The 17,278-nt window shown below is 40.3% G+C and overlaps 1 protein-coding gene across 1 annotated transcript in view; it reads left to right on the forward strand.

Annotated features, from left to right (window-relative positions):
• Positions 1 to 607: 607 nt before the first annotated feature.
• Positions 608 to 17,278, forward strand: part of afap1 (actin filament associated protein 1) — a 92,323-nt gene continuing 75,652 nt past the window's right edge. The window contains exon 1 of the mRNA XM_058625124.1: positions 608 to 676. Within this exon, the coding sequence (XP_058481107.1) occupies positions 652 to 676 (25 nt within the window). The 5' untranslated portion in view covers positions 608 to 651. The remainder of the gene's footprint in view (positions 677 to 17,278) is intronic.

Raw genomic sequence — 17,278 nt, forward strand, 5'->3', positions numbered from 1 at the left:
TTACTTTAGCATTGAGTCAAGTAAAACCTGGATGTTTTTGATGTAAACAGAAAATCAACTTTTTCTGACATGATCCTGTAATTGTCTAATCAACTTATTTTAAGAACCACTGAGCAGAAATCAAAACTTTTACTCAAGTAAAAGTAACTTACTCCAATTCTACTTAATTAGTTGTCAAAGACATACTACTTTCCACAAAGAATGGGAAACAAGAGTTTTGTTTTATGAGTGTAAACTGTAAAGTGTTTACACTCATTTAAATGAAGTGAACCTAAGTGAATACACTCCAGTATATGTCTCTCTTTTTGTGATACAGTGACATGTGGACAGATAAGAACACAATGAAAAGTGAATAAGTCCAAATTTGGTGTATAATAGCATTGTTATTGTTTTGACAGCATTAATATTTTAATTGAATAATTATTAAATACTATATTTTTGTCAAGTGTATTGCAAACTGTGAGTTATGGACAAAACAAGCAGTTTGTTTGGGTTGAAATAAACCATGAGAGGAAAACAGCTGGAGACCCCCCATGTCAAATGGGATGATGGTTGTTTCCTGCCAAGGGGCGTGTCCGTCACGTGACAACCGGAACTCTATTGTCACCGGCGGTCGGTCAGAGTGAGGGGGGAATATCATCAATGTAGAACATGGAGCAGGAGAGCAGCGACAAAGGTAAGAGTCTGCTGCTGTGTGTCCGCCGCGTCACAACAACACTTTCACCCCCAAACACACGGGTCAACTTTCATTCACGGGTCGGTGTCTGGTCGTCGCTGCTCGGTTCAGCGTGAACTCTGTTGTCTGTTGTCTCCGGCGCTTCCGGGAGTCACGCGGAGGATGGAGAGGGAGGTTTAATTAAAAAAAGAAGGAAAACAAAACATAAACAACAAACTAAAATGGCGTCTTTTCCTTTATAGTGCTGACATAAATGTACTGTGTGATATTATTTAGTGTATAAATATTAGCCATTATTATTTTCTACGTATTTCAAGGTGATACTGTGATATCTAAATAGCACCTGACTGGTTTCTCACTGGGCAACATGGCTACAAGATGTTATTGCTATAAAAAAGTGGTTAAATTCTGTTGTTATCGTCGCTATAAAATTTGAGCATAATGAAAGATTACGTTTTGTTCGAAGTGTAAGTCAAAGAAAACAATTAACCGCGGTTTTAAAATCATTTTTAAACGGAATACAACAAACACAGAACCATTTAGCGAATCTGAGTCAAAACATTTAATTGCAAAAGTGTTTATGCAAGTGTTAACTATTATATCAATGTGTATTGAACCTTTGGTATATTGAAGATTATATTACATAGTTTTTGTTACAGACAATGATTATATTTTTACTTGCCAAGGCTAAGCAATATCTTTGTTTTTGAATTAGAGTTTTGATCAATTTTAGTGAATCACAAAGGCTCCAGTTTATTTATTAATGTCTTTCACATTCTTGACATACTCAGAAAATGTAGGTCATTGCAGTATGATGTTCTTGTCCTTGCATATACTGTAGTGTGCTTAATATTCTTCACATAATCTCATGTGGGAAAGCTTTATTTACATTATTAAAATCTTGAATAACAATAGTCTAGCAAATAAAAGTACAATTTCAATGTTTGGAGGAAAAATCAGTCAGATATTTCCCCCATTTTTGCTAAATCAGTGCAAAACACACGAGTGTTAGACTGCAGAGGGGTACAAAGGACCATGTGGTAGAGGGATAGGGGAAGAGGAGGAGGAGGAGGAGTGTGATTAATTGGCAGACTGAGACTATTGGATGCCCTGGGCCAGCCAGCATCCTCAGCCCTGCAGGAGGAGGAGGAGGAGGAGAGGGAGAGGAGGAGAGGGGGAGGCCAGCTGGGTGCATGGATTCCTGTCAGCTCCCCGTGCTGTGACCTCCAGAACACAGCTCCCAAGGTTCTTTTATAGAGAGGATGAGGCGTTTTAATGGACAGATGATTCATGTAATGAGAGAGTGCTTCACCACTCAAAGATGCACACTGGGAAAAAAAAAAGCTGGGAAAATTTCGTCACCCTGAGCATCATTCTCACTGTCTCTCATTTCCAATAGTTGAATACTTTTTTGTTCAAGAAATTTAGTTTTAATGCAGCGCCTCATGGCATCAGCTGATTTGAGCCCCCCGCCACCTCAAGCCCTAATGTAATGCAGCAGACTGTGGATGAGGGAGGGCGTTCCTGCATCTCATTGATGTGGAACAAAGCCAATTTATCAAATTCAATAGAGAAAGCGGACGGGCAGAGCATGGGATTAGGAAAAATTAGGCAGGATCAGTTAATTGGATGAAAAAAACTGGAAATGACTTGTAATTATAAAGCATTAAGCTTGTATTTACATGTGATTTATGCCAGTATGAATGATTTTTATCTACTTTTAACACGGCGGTGCACTCCTGAAACGATCATGGGCATTTTTAAATTTGCTTAGAAAGATCTAATATTGACCCAAAAATGAACTATTTTGTCTCTGTGTTTACAGCAGCTGTACCGTGTTCTCTCTGAATGCAGGATCAGCCGAATATGTATAAAAGGACACACTTTTGTACGTCTCTCGTGACACAATGAAATGAAATGCACATGGGTCTTTGTATTCAAATCAGTTCGTACACTTTGACGACATGACACGAGCCTTGAGCTTCGTGAGCAGCTGGCTCCATTATCCAGAGCCTGTCAATAATGCTGGTGACATCACCACCACGGGACATCTGTGTGTGTGTGTGTGTGGTAATCCAGGATTGATTTGAAAGACCGAGGGACAGACTGACAGACATGCACTCTACACTTGTGCGAGTGTAGCAGGAAAAACCACACACTACGACAAGCAGTGTGTGGTTTTAACCACAGGAGGGTTTTTTTTTCTCTCTCCAGCTTTATTAGAGGACGGAGTCTGAATAATGTGGCTTTTACAGTATTTGGTTTTTATAAGAGCAAAGACGAGATGGCTGTGCCGTCTGGAGAACATATGGAGAAAGAAATCGGGGCGGTTGATATGCGAAGATTTTTTTTTGGACATGCATATGATTGTCTGGTTTTCTTTTTCCCCTCCATCTGATAAATAAAAACAAGTAAATGAAACACAGGATTGCTTAACTTAATAAACATTCACTGAATGTCTCTGTCTGCATTCTGAATTGTGTGCATATTTAAATAAAAATAGTTTAGTAAACTAAATATTAAATACATTAAATAGGTAATCAAATCTAAACTTTGTCAAATAAATTTTTAGTGTACGAGGACCCAAGTATTTAAACTTATATAAATAAGAAATGATAAAGAATATGCAAAAATCATCCCTGCAAATTGCTCTGTACTTTTAAGAAAAGTTAATTAAAAGTGAGCACTGTTTCAGATGAGTGTATGCTATGCAGAAATTGGGGAGAAAACATGCTAATTTGTGTCTTTAAATTATTGATAACTTATCAATAATGTAACCTGAAGCTTTCAGTGTCACTTCCTCTCCGTGTTGTCCTTCGGTTTGCATCATTTAACCACTGGATGCAGTAAAACAGAACATAGTTTCACCACAAATCCAACCTACATGTATTTTGTTTATTCAAACTTAATTGCTTCAGTTGAATAAATGTCCCAACACCCAAAAATAAAACCCAAAAAACAACGTACATATTATTTTCAGTTGTGCATGAGCCCACTGAAATTTTTGACACTGTAATTCTGGTATAAATTTGTCAGAGTGATTCATGTGTAGTTTGTGTTTGCGCGTGTGTGTGGGCGCCATGGCAACAGTGTGACATATGTTCTCCCTTTCACTCTTCAGTTCCGCATCTGTTTTTAAGTACGTGTGTGTAAGAATTTTCTATATTGCAACATACAGTGTACGGCATAGATTATCATTCATCCAGGTCCTAGTTTTCCAAAAGTCACTGAATCTGTTGCAAATGGACTCGTGGATTTCTGGGAAAATGTCTTGTCTGACTTTCTCTGGTCCTGTCTCCTCTTCTCCATCCTCACCATTTCTGAAGTGTTTCCCTTTTATTCTCCCTTCTGTTCCGTTCCCCCCCCACCACCACCACCACCACCACCACCACCACCACTTGTCTCCCACTGTGCTTTGCTGTGGGCCAACATCACCAGTCTGCTGTCTGCCCTAGAGTCAATATCCTCTCCCCCTCCTCCTCCTCGCTGCCCCGGTGCAGATGTTTGCCTGCAGGTGAAAACTCTGTTCTCATCATTAGTGATTATGAAGAAGATGAATCATTTTGTCTACAGTCTCTTGCGTTTATGTGTCAGATATGTATGAGTTAAGGTATGTCGGTCTGTGTTTTCTGACCATTGAATAAGTGGCCCATACGGCCTTTTATATAGAAGGAGCATACTGTATAGGAGGAAAACTGGCTGTGCTGTAACTGTAATGGGACGTTCCATTTGGAGTTGGAATTCTGAAATTGCTTGGAAGACCCTCACAAACCCTGAGTTAGGATTGCAAGATTGTTAACAAAGGCTAGCCTGAGATATGTTTGTGTCTGTGGTTTTTTCTCAACTTCTATCTGGAATTTTCTTATATTTGCCTTTGAATGCCTTCGCAATCTTGCTCTTCCCTATCTTTGTGATCTGCTCCAGCCATAGTTTCCCTCAAGGTCACTAAGATCTGTGGATCAGCTCCTCTCAAAATCAAGGGGGGCAGAGCTTTCTCTGTCTCGGCTGTTAAATTGTGGGATGAGTTCAACACATCACCACATCAGACAGGCCCCCACACTTCTTGCTTTTCAATCTTGTTTAAAAACCCAGAGTGAGTTGTTTCTTATGTGTGTTCTTTTCTTTTTTTCTTTTTTTTAAAATGCTTCATGTATTGGCTTTTAGCCCTCTTATTGTTAATTTGTAGTGTATGTACTTCCCTTTGTTCCATGCTGTGGTTTAAAAATCCATCCATCCATCCATCTTCTACCACTTTATCCTCCACATGAGGGTCACAGAGAGGCCCTTGTTCCGACAGGGTCGCGAACCCAGGTCTTCTTGCTGCAAAGGCAAGAGTGCTAACCACTGCACCAACCTGCTTTATAAATAAAATGGGATTGGATTGGAACATGGTCAACTCAGAGGTGACGTCACTCCCAGCGCCGACTTCCGAGTTGCGATATCAACGTGACTAGGGCTGCAACTACCGATTATTTTCATCCATTTCATAGTCTCCATTTCATAACAGCATCATTTTCCTGACTAACTTTGCACAAAAGCATTATTTCAGCACTTTCATCAGTGAATGGATGAATGAGGTCACGTAGCGCCGTGTTGGTCACGCAGGAGAGCACATTTCCGACTTTGTGCCTCAGAGCTCAGGGATTTCCAGCCTGTCGGTGCTTGTGAGGAGACGCAGACGAGGAGATGCATGACTGCAATGTCGAGAAGCTCAGGTGCTGAACGTCAAGTCGGAACACGGCCCGGCACATCTGCGGCTCAGGAGCTAATTTGTTTGGACAGTTCACACTCTGTCAGTACAAGTTCGCCTTTCTTCACCTCTCACTCTTCCTGGGTTATTTTGGAAGGCTTGAAAAGACACACAAAATAATCCTCAACATATCTCGCTGCTAGACCTTTGTGTGTGGGTGTTGTGCATTAAGTCACACTCTATGGCAGGCAGTCAGGCAGGGGAAGTGACTGGCCCTGTCCAAGAAAGAAAGAAATGGCTCCCAAACAGATGAAAATGCCCTAAAAAATCGGAGTCTTTCCATCTGTATGAGCACTGTCGTGTCTAAGGAAAGGGGAGAGAAGATAATTTCCAATCCTTCAGAATCAGTCTTTTGGCCACAACCATTCCTAGCATCAGAGATTGTTGCATATCCGTAGGGATGAGCTAGCAAAGATGGCCAGACCAGTTTCCATAGGGAGGGAACCAGTTGGATATTATGGCCCAAAATCCAGTCAGTGAAGGGCAGGACTGAAACATACTTGCTTCAGTGCTCTGCTCCATCGCGGGCTCTCAGATCTGCTGATCAGCTGCTTCTGAATGTACCCAGAACTTGGCTGAAGCCCAGAGGGGACTGGTCTTACGTCCTTATCCTTGGCTCCCAAACTCTGGAATGAGTTGCCTTTTAATATCAGACATGCTCCTTCACCTTCTGTTTTTAAAGCTCGTCTTAAGACGCACTTCTTCTCCTTTGGCCTTTGACACAGTTTGAGCTGTTGGTGTTGTGCAGAACTGTTGTTTCCCCTCGTTTTTTTTATAGCCATGTGAATGTGAGATGTTGTGTTTGATGTTATTGTACAGCACTTTGGGCAACTGTGTTGGATTGGATTGCTTAATGATTTTAAATTGGGTTTTCACCTCCACTTGTAAGGTGTTGCATACCTCTAGAAGTCTTTGAGAGCCTCTGGCTCAGAAGATGCAGTAGCTAAACATAACTTTTGCACCACGATGGAACATTTCTCCACTCTGGTTTGTGGTAAAGTCCTGTAGTTCTGGAGTTTTAATAGTGTACACGTGGTGGAGTGATTTGTGTACTTGGCGGTGCATTCATGAGCTAATGTGAGGGTCTGACTACTGAACTTCAGGAGTTAAACACCAATGGAAGATATTAAGTAATGAAAACTTGATCTGGGTTTTATGGAATTAGATTGGTATCAAACAAGCAACAATTGGTTTAAAAATACTGCTGATTGGCTACTGAGTTTTGGAACGCGAGCTCAATGGACCTGAAGTAGACACGGTCTTGGAGTCGCTGTCCGTCTGGAACTCAAAGATAATCTGACGAACGTTAGATACTTACAATTATTTCAATCATTATAAGGACCTTGTCGGATGTTGGGGAAAACTGTGTTGCACGCTTTGGGAAAATATTGACACAAATCTATTTCCATAGTTTTTTTTAAATATTCAAGTGTAATCACAAACATGTGGAAGCCAAGAGGAGCGCAGTCTTAGTGATACAATGGCACAGGAATGTACCATTCTTCTTTGTTCACTGGTTGGACAGGCTTTATAGAAGCGATCATGTAACACTATATCTTCATTGAAAAAGATAGTGTGAACAAAATAATGGAAACACCTGTTAATCCAGCAGTATAGGGTTTTGTGTGATTGACATCTAGCCTATGGGAGTGTGAGTGCGAAACCATAACCATAACATTTGGTTTATCACCAAAGATGGAATCATAAAGTTAAGGATACCTGTGGACTGGTTTCTCAGGACTGTGCTGTTTGGACTGGGGATGTTTTTGCTGAATTTGGACACACGTGACTGAGGAACTTCAGGGGAATTTTGTGGTTTAACTGTAACAACAGGTTGTCAGCAGAGGCCGTAAACCTTCTGTTATCGGAGCATCTCAGTGACACTTAAGCTTCAACGCTTTTTCTGAGTCAAGGCTCTCAGCGAGGGATCGGGAAGTTTATGGTGTGTGTGTGTGTGTGTGTGCTTATAACTCGTCTTCACCTTCACTCGTCACGTCTGCAAAACACTCTAAGTTTCTGAGATGCTTTTAGTTTTAATTAACACAAACATGCACGTTCATGCATGTGCACGTTTCTTGGTGGGCAAAAAAAAAAACTGCTTTAACTGCAAATTATTGTGCCGTTCTCTACTAGATTTTTTTGTACAAGAACTTACAGGAAAGGTATGTGTATATTTATATATACTGCAACACCATCATACCCAAACTTCTTGGTGGGCCGAGAAATGAGAAGAGAATCTGTCACGTTCACACGTTTAGAGACTCACGATAACCCAAGTCGTGCTAGGAAAAACCGCATACACCACTCCTCTTGATTGTATGATATGGATTGGTGTGTTTACGTGACACGTTTTTTTAAGCTACTATCTGGTTCTGTTTTAGCAGCAAACCCAGTGCAGACACTAGCATCCAATTCTTCCAATATGACAACAAGTCCTACTGTCGTTGCGATAATAAACAACATTACCACATTTTGCATGTTTTCCCAATATCATGAGGTGCTACCATCCAGTTACCCATGTATGCACTCACAGCCTAAAGCCTTCTCCTCGCGGAAACAAAAGTTTGCCAACACAATATTTTTCTTTTTCGTTCTGAAGAAGTTTTCTGTCAACAGAAGTATGTATGCCAGGCCTGGACGTGGCGCTATAACTGCATTTGCGTTATCTTGCGTAAACAGCTCTCATGAGCACCTAGCATCTAGTGGACTGAAATGTCAATAGATTCTTTTTTTTAATGCTATGCTATTCCTCAAAATGTTTAATGTTTGTAATATCGCCTCGCAAAATATCGCAATATTTCACTGTGTTGATCATTCCGACCTCTCCTAGTACAGGCCCCTGAGTTCACACCTACGCACACTTTCCTCCTGCAGCCTGTGTTCACCTCCTCAGTCAATGAAAACATGACAGGACGAGAACTTGAAAGCCTGAGGTGAGAGAATGAAAAGCCTGTAAAAAAGACCAAGACAAAGTGAGTCTCTGTAATCCAATCATGCGTTGGACTGATTTTGTGTATGTGTGTTTGTTGGCACTCGCCCCTCGCTCTGATCCTCCACTGCTTCAGCAGGACAGATAACCATAAGTGATTAGAGGGCGAGGAGGAATTGTATTACAGAGTTATAAAGTGGTGCTGAGTCCCCGTGTGTGTTCTTGCACAGAGATCAAATGTCCTGACATTGACTGTGCAGGAGGCTGAAGAAAGTCACCGTGTGGAGACACCGCGTCAGTCCTCACCTCTGTTATGTGTTGCAAGTTTAAAGACCAAGACTTTGGTTTTCGGCAGATATCACTGACTCTTGAATAGGTTGTTTTGTGTGGTTTGTTTGTATCTCATATGTTTCTGTAAATGCAGACGACCCACAGTGGAGCTAAAGAAACAGAAGAGGGCGCTATTTCTTTAATGGATCATTTTCTCTGACAGTCCGTACGTTTACATGCACAGTTTAATCAAGCTAAGGCCGTAGTCTGACTAAGGCAGGCAATTGGACAACTTGCGCAGTCTAAGTATACATGTGGAGGAGAAAATAAATTTATTGGCTGTGTACGTCTGACTCCGCCTCTGTAGGTGGCGCTGTATCGCTCTATAAGCTAGTGCGTATTGAATCAATTTCCAGCGAACAGTGAGATAGATCGTGCTGTGGTTCTGTATGTTTTGTACCTAATGTACATAAATCGTCAAATCGGCAACTTACCGGAAATGTTGGTGCATGCAAAGTCCCACTCCAGTAAAACTAAATGTATACATGCAGGAGTAATCAGACTATCAATCGCATTATCCAGGTATGTTAGTCTGACTAAGACTAGCTCGATTTTAGTCGGACTAACGTGTTTACATGACATTAAGAAAACCAAATTGTTGTCTTGGTCTGACAAAAATCTGACTTTTAACGTGCAGCAACATGTGATTTTATATTATATAATGATGAAAAGCATGAACTAGAAGTTAAACATGGTGAGTTTCCATTATCAGGATTATCAATAGTGAATTGCCACAAGAGGGAACCTGTATTTTTCTCAGTCATTCCAGGACCTCATAATTTATAATAATGTTGCAATTCTTTGTTTTTCACTTTAAACATATTTCTAAAAATATGATATGTAACATTTCTCCATTAAAATTAATTTTCCACTTTGCTGTTTCATATAATTACATATTAATGTTTATCAAACATCTCTGAGCCCAGTCCAAACGACCACACCTGTCCGTGTGTGTGTATTTTCCATATATATTTTTATTATGTATTCAATCCACATATTCTTGTTTGGAGTATGTTTCAAATTAAGGTTTTAAAGCTTTCAGTGTGTGAAGTTAAACACGTGTTGAGGAATGTCTTGAGTCAACACTGGCTCGAGTAGAACAGATGTGTGTGTGCATGTGTGTTCATCTCCATTAAGACGCTATATACCATCCAGACTGCTGCAGGGCAGGTGAAGGAAAAGCATTAGTGAGAAATAAAGGAGAGGGGAGTTTTTTTTTTTCTTTCTTACTTTGTGTGTGTGTTAGGGAGGAGATGTCAAGGTATTTAACAGATGAAGCCTCGCTGCTGTGAGTCACTGTCTGTCTGAGAGGCAAGGAGCTGCTTGTTGATGTGTGTGTGTGTGTGTGTGTGTGTAGCGAGGTCTTCGCACACAGGAGAGGCTTTGTCTCAATCTTCCTCTCCGTCTTTCACAGCTACTCTCCATCCATCCATCAAATGTCCACTAAGTCTCTGGAGGTCTTAGGTTTGTTGTATGTAATTATTTTCCAGTTTCATTGTTAAAAGATGAGGTAGATTTTTTTTTAAATTTTGGGTTAATGTATATGCTATGACATATTTTTACCACCAGAGGGAGCTGACAGATACAATCTGTCTGCTGTAAAGCCCCTAAGACCCCACTCAATCTTGGTATTAACATCCACCCGGAGTGGTCTGATCACGCCTGTGATGGATCTGATCACAGAAACCACATTTGGAGGTGGTTTGAGGAGCTGCATGAGCGCAGTCCATCCTCAGGTCAGGTCAGGGGTCACCTCTTCGGCTCACGTTGTCTCATCTGCTGTATATTCATGTTTATTTTTTACACTGATTACAGAAATGTTTATTTATGAGTACTGAATATCATTTGAGTTTTGATTTGTACACAAATTGATTAACCTATTACTGAAGTAATGATCGGTTTAATTTAATGAATGTTTATTATGACCTGCTTCTTTTTTGACAGTACATTTTCCTTTTTAATTTGCATGACACAGTAGAGTGTGCAAGAACGAGATTATTAATCGAATACTAGGGATGGGAATCGGTATCGGTATTGATCCGATACTGGTCAAAATCATCGGAAATCAGACAGATAAAAATAAAAAATCCAATACAATCCAAAAATCCTACAAAAAAAAAAAAATGTAGATACAAATCAGCAAAAGCATTTTTAGCTGAGTCATGGTTGGGTTTGTTTATTTCTTCTTTTTGGGGAGTTGGAGAATTGTGTCTCTGAAATGACTCGGCACAAATGTGTCATCATACGTTCATAAATGGTCTAAAATGAATAATGAATCGGGATAATATCAGTATCGGTAGAAACTCGTGTTCGTGATTTCGGTATTGGTACCGGAGACAAAAAAGTGGCATCGTCCCATTCCTATCAAATACAATATTAATCGTTGACTATTTTGATAATTGATGAATCAGTCTGAGCATTTTTCAGTAATGTTTAAATGTGAATATTTTCCATTTTTTTTTGCTCCATATGATTTTTCAAATTATCGTTAGTTGTGGCACAAATTGGATTTCCCCTTTCTGTGTTTGGTCTCTGTGCACATCTCCTGCTCTTTGCTCCAAAGCAGATAAAGGTGAGCTGATAAGAGACGAGAAAAGACAAAATCTGGTATTCTTCACACACGCGCGATAAACCTGATCACCTCCCACATGGTTCTTGCATGTGAGGGATGAGAACATGAAGATAGAGGATGGGTCGTTAGCACCTCCACCACATCCAAGGAGAAACTTAAGCAGAGACGTTGTGTGAAAGGGTGTGTGTAGGTATGTGTGTGTGCTGTGGTTTGGCCTTGGTCCAAAGTAGATGCAGTTAAAGAGCAACGGGTGGTGCTTCAACCTTACTTACCTTCAGGGAGCAGTAAGTAAAGGGTGGTGTGTTGGTCTGAACGAGGAACTCTGATCTTGTTAAACACACGCTGCACTTTTGCGAAATGGCTCACAGATGCTACGCTGAGGCAAAGTCCTTCTGTTTAGAGGAGGCAGCATCGTATCAGAAGGCCCCGAAACCGAGACCTCCACCATCTTAGAACCGCAGTTTACGTCGTCCGTGTGGAGACTGTGGCTCGTTTTCTTGTGTCCCATCAAAGAGGAGACTCAGAGGATGATGATGATAAATGTCATCACATCTCTACCAGTCGTATTATTATAATAACATCAAATCACATTCATCTGTGTATGAATTGGACTCATTTCTGGCGCGATAAAATTCTGATTTAGTGTAGGAGACAATGTCAGACGTAATTATGGAAAGAATATCAGAGAAACATCCTAAACTGGCCTGTTCTCTGTTATGTATCTTTCCTATTTAGCTTCTTTGGACTTATTAATGCACTTATAAATATGATTTTATATTTTCCCAACATCAATTTCTGGCATCAATCCGCCTACCTCACTTAAATATCCACGTGGTATTCGGGACAGGTTTATGTGTCTTTATTTTTTAATATCAGTTCTAGGTTATGATTCCAGCGAAATAAAAAGATTTTCTTTATAATCGAATACTCGAATGTCGACTGTTTTCACGATTAATCATGAAAGTATGTTTCGCAAATGTCTTGTTTTGTCCACGAACCGATTTGGTCATGATGACGATTTATCTACTTAAAAGAAAACGTGTTAACATGAAGTGTTTGATAACAATTTTATCACACGTTGGCTAATAATTCAAGTAGTTTGTTTAAATGTAGCTGGCCGTCGCTGTTGCTATTACATAGTTTGTCCACTAGACGGCAGCCAATATGTGCCTAGTTTTTTGAATTTCTTGATTTTTTTTCTTCTTGTTGTTTGTTTTGTTGCAGAAAAGGCAAATGCTTGTCTTTTAGCGATATATCCGTTGCATTTCTACCGATATTTCTTTGATTCCGACGCTGCACACACTGGTGTCCTCACCCAGTCGTCTGTTAGATTTGAAGCCTGTCAAGCGACTCGTCAATGAATTGATGCGAGACCCTCAGTCCGTGCAAGTTCATGAAAGGAGGCGTTCACTCGATTAATCCAGCGTCACAAAACTGTCCTCAAACAAAAACCTACTCTTAATCTTCCGTCAGTGGACTGTAACGGTGTGTGCACGTGTGTCCACACGGAGAACAAAGTGAACAATGCGCTCGCTGCTGATCTGCTGCCCCGTGAAGGTGTTAGATTTACGTCGTGTCATCACATTTTTGCTGCTGTGCATCACGCACAGCTGCTCCTCTGCACACACAAGAAAAACATGATTCTTCACCGTCATAATTTGTCTGCCCGGCTCGAATGGAATACAAAAAGAAAGCAGGTGTTGTGAAACAAAGAGTGAACAATTAGATTTAGAAGGAGTGACAGACATCACGTAGACCTCATGTCACCTCCTGTGTCCGTCCGTCCGTCCGTCTGTGTGTCCTCCCTCCCCATGCGATCCTGCTGTGTGTTAATGTATTAATGTAGGTCAGAAAAACTGGCCCGGACTTGTTAACAGCCTCGCCATAAGGTCCCTGAATGCCTCACAGCACCCAAAACAACACCTGTTTCCCCTCACGTCACACCATTTAAAGGCTGTAGCCCCAATTTTACTACAGAGAGAAACCTGGACAGAAGCTGTTTTAGGAGTTGTAAGCAGTATTTGAGCTTTGAAACTGTAATCAAAGACATTGATGACATGTAAATAGACTGGACCTCTCCCAGTTTACCGGGAGATGCTAATGTGGAAGTAAAAATATACTGAAAAGCCACCTGGGAGCAGCTCCTCTAACTGGGAAAATTAGCTTCTCACTTGATTTACAACGACTGTAAACAATTTCTCACGGACTTATTGTTTCATTCGATAGTTCCAGGTCTTCTTCAACAGCACCTGATGTCTACACAGTAACTGTCAAAATAAGATATTTATTCAGAATCGTTCAGCCCTAGTGTGACTGTTTATTCAATCAGGCGCTGGCTTCGACTTTGTGTGTATAATCTCATCACATGAAAACATTTACCTCATGTCTGGTTGCTTAATGCGTCATTAGAGTAAATGGATTCAATTCTCTCATGCTCTCATAACAGTGACAGTTTGGCTCCTTCACAAAATCTTCAATCTCTCGACAGTTCACCGAGTTTAAAGTCTCTCGCTCGATTAATTTGCCTGACGTTTTAACCGTTTTCAGTCGTCCTGAGATCGTCGTCATCTCTGACAGGTTTTACCCACCGGCTTCTTCGCCGCAGTAAAGACGTCACGTGAGAATAACGACTCGTTATTAGTCTTAATATGATTTATGATTTACAGTAAATGACAAGGTGGAAAAAAAGCAGAATAATCAAGTCTGACTAGGGATCGCTAATCATTTTAGAGGTCAACCAGTCTGGATTTTTCTGTGACCAATGCTGATTTTTAGGTAATTGATGCCAATTGTTGTGTTGTTTTTCTTCCATTGCTGTTTAATGGTAACAAATAATACAAAAAATTCCATTGATTGAACAATACTAATGTTATGTCTGCAGTGCAGTGCAATTATACCATATTTACAATAAAAATAATATGAAAAATACATGAAACAATTACATCAAAAAAATGTGTTTGTTCTAGTGACTTGAAAACATTTATAAGGTTTCTGAGAACAAAAATGTGTCATTTGTAATCACTGGCCGATTGATAAATAAAAATCTGATGATAAAAAATTGCAAACTGTGAAAAATATGTGAACCATGTCATCAAAAAACAAAAAAAGTTTTACATTTTGGATTAAAAAATAAAGTTTAGTGACTTCAAAACAGTTTCTGAGAACAGAAATTCTTATCAATAAATATTAATCAGATTATTAAAAAAATTGCAAACATTGGCCAAATTTTTTACCTTATCTACCTTATTGCTAATTTTTATATTTGACACAACAGTATAGAAAAACTTCCGTTGCTAGCGGTGGGAATTGCTGGAGCTACTACGATACGATATTATTACGATATATACTTGACACAAAAGCCCGAGTGAGAGTGAGCACTTGGCACCATCTAGTGGACTGATACGTCAATTTGATAAGTTTTATGCCACACCTCAAAAAGTTATACTTGGTGTGTCAAAAGCGATATAATATTAAAATATAATAAAAAATATTGTAAATATCGATTACCCCTCTCAGTTGCTGTTTAAAAAGGTGAAAAAGTTCCAAATAAAGTCATGAATTTGAATCCATTGTCCAATCATTTGCATATATTTATATGCAAAAAAAATTACTCTGTGTCGTGTTTTCATTTTTATGTTTAGGCTAGTTATTAATTAATTGATAAGAATGCTAATGCTCAGTCCACTGCCAGTAGGATTCCATTTCCTGTATGAGGGATAAACGGCCGGGCTCTGCCTTGTTGTTGTAGTCTGATGACAGATAAAGGATGTTTATTAAAAAGCCTGCAGGGGGACGACAACAGAAGAATGTCCCATAGAGAGAAAGACAGAAACCCTAATAACGTTCAGAGGGACAGAGCTACACACACACACACACTGCAGTGTCTCGGCCCGTACCTTTCCGACTTTGCATTCCTTCACACCAGAACGTGAGTGGAACGAGACAAACCCAGTCTGTGATTGGATGGAATGTGATGAGGCAGATTCATGCTGTGGTCAGGAAAAAAAAAAAAAAAAAAAGTATTCCAGCTCACTTCATTATGGGAATGAAATGCCTCAGTGTCACATGGACACAGACTTCATTTAGCTAAAAATGAATGAAGCAGTTCGTCTGGCTGAGGGTTTTTCACGCAACAGACTCCATGAAGAAAAAAAAAGTGGGTTTTTTTTAGCTCACAAGAGTGTTGAAGTAACTTGTCTACCTGTGCTATGTTATGGTGAGTTTGTCATTTAGGTGAATCCAAATGAAGGATTTTACGTAGTAACGGAGGCAGCAGTGGATCAACGACTGCTGTGTGCCATGACGTGAGATTGCTTATTTTCTCTATGGACTTTGGTGTGGCAGTTTTACAGTGACAAAAACGTCGGTTTCAGTTGGAAAAGTGCCTTCTGAGTTTGAGTTGAAGTGGTTCCGTATACTCTTATGATATCATATAGATTTGATAGAATTAACCTCTTATTAATTGGCTGAAATTTGGTTTTTGGCACAGGGGCCAGATACGTCACATTGAAACACACTTAAAAAACTGCCTTATACCTTTTAAAATAGGTATAAGAGTGAGATGTCCACTCACTAGCTTTGCTGCTAACATTTGTGCCATTGCAACTTCATAATTGATTAATCTGACGATCATTTTCTCGATTAATCAAGTATTTGTTTGGCTCAAAATGATGATGTTTAATGATCCCTTTGTCAAATGGAGCATTTAAGAAGCTGAAAAATCAGAGAGCTTGTTTTCATTATTAAAAAAACTTGAATAGTCGACGACTAATTCAGTAGTCGATCCGCAGTGCAGTACTACTTTCCTAAAGCCTTCATCCGCCTTTGAATCTCAAAGCACGAACATGTGTGTCTCTACATTTTTGTGGAGAAGAAGCAGAACCTGATGAAAGTGGAATCGGTCCCAGTGGGCCACAGGTGTAAACGAGAAACTTGTGTGTGTGTGTGTGTGTGTGTGTGTGTGATTGTCAGAGGTCGTCTCGTGACCTCCGCCTTTGTTGTGGGGTCACGCGCGCACGTGCGGAGGGCAGCGGGAGATTCGGGGAACGTGCCGCGCGCCACGACAGCTTCCAGCTACCTACGCTATTAAAAACACATGTGACAAAAAACAGAGAGAAGAGAAAGAAGGAGAGAGTAAAAAGAACAGAATGATCTTCAAAGATCTGAAAACAAAAGTGTGTCATTATTCTGTTGCGACGGCCAAATTGCGACTTTGGGGGCTTCAAAACAAAGTGCAGCTTCTCGTGAGTGACGTCAAGACGAGGTGCCTCATTTCTGAAAGAAAATGTAATCACTTCCAGTATTGACATGGAACTTGATGGGGTTTTAATTAGTTGTGGTGCTTTTTGGAGGGTAAATAAGAAGCAGTGAATTCACTTTGTCAAGGTTTAGACAAAAAAAAAAACAACCTGTTGGTTAGTTGGTAACATTGAGGGCATGTGTTCCCAAGGGTCCTTGAAATTGCCCTAAATAGACATGGGTCATTGAAAGTGCTTGGATTTTGTGACCAAGATCCCAAGGACAATCACTTATCCAGATGCAGAGCGTCCTGCAAAGTGGATAAGGTTGCCCTCCCGTCTTGAGCTGTTTCGGCACATTCGGTCCTTGAATTTGAGGGAACTGGTCCTGGAAAAAGTCCTTGAAATTTGACAGTGACGGTTGTCTTGCAGAGCAAAAAAAAAGCCGTTGTTTATGATATTTCAACTCACAGTGAATGGAAACCATGAACATGGATCCGTTTCGGAGGAGAGCAGAGTGATGATAACATCCGTACCGGCCTACGGGAATACGTCACCGCCGCAGAACTCTGTTGTGTTTGCTTCAGTGCGGATGAGCTTTTCCAGACATGCATTCACATCACACACACACACACACACACACACACTGTTTATCGGATGTGTCGTCCATTTTCATTTCTCTTCTTTTCCCTCCAGCCTCTTGCAGAACTGCGCATTTGCCATGTGTGACTTTCTGGCAAATTGAGTTCATGTTAATACGCGGCGCCTCGCATTTCTTTCCAAG

This window comes from Solea solea, chromosome 3 (assembly GCF_958295425.1).
Source record: "Solea solea chromosome 3, fSolSol10.1, whole genome shotgun sequence".
Taxonomy (NCBI): domain Eukaryota; kingdom Metazoa; phylum Chordata; class Actinopteri; order Pleuronectiformes; family Soleidae; genus Solea; species Solea solea.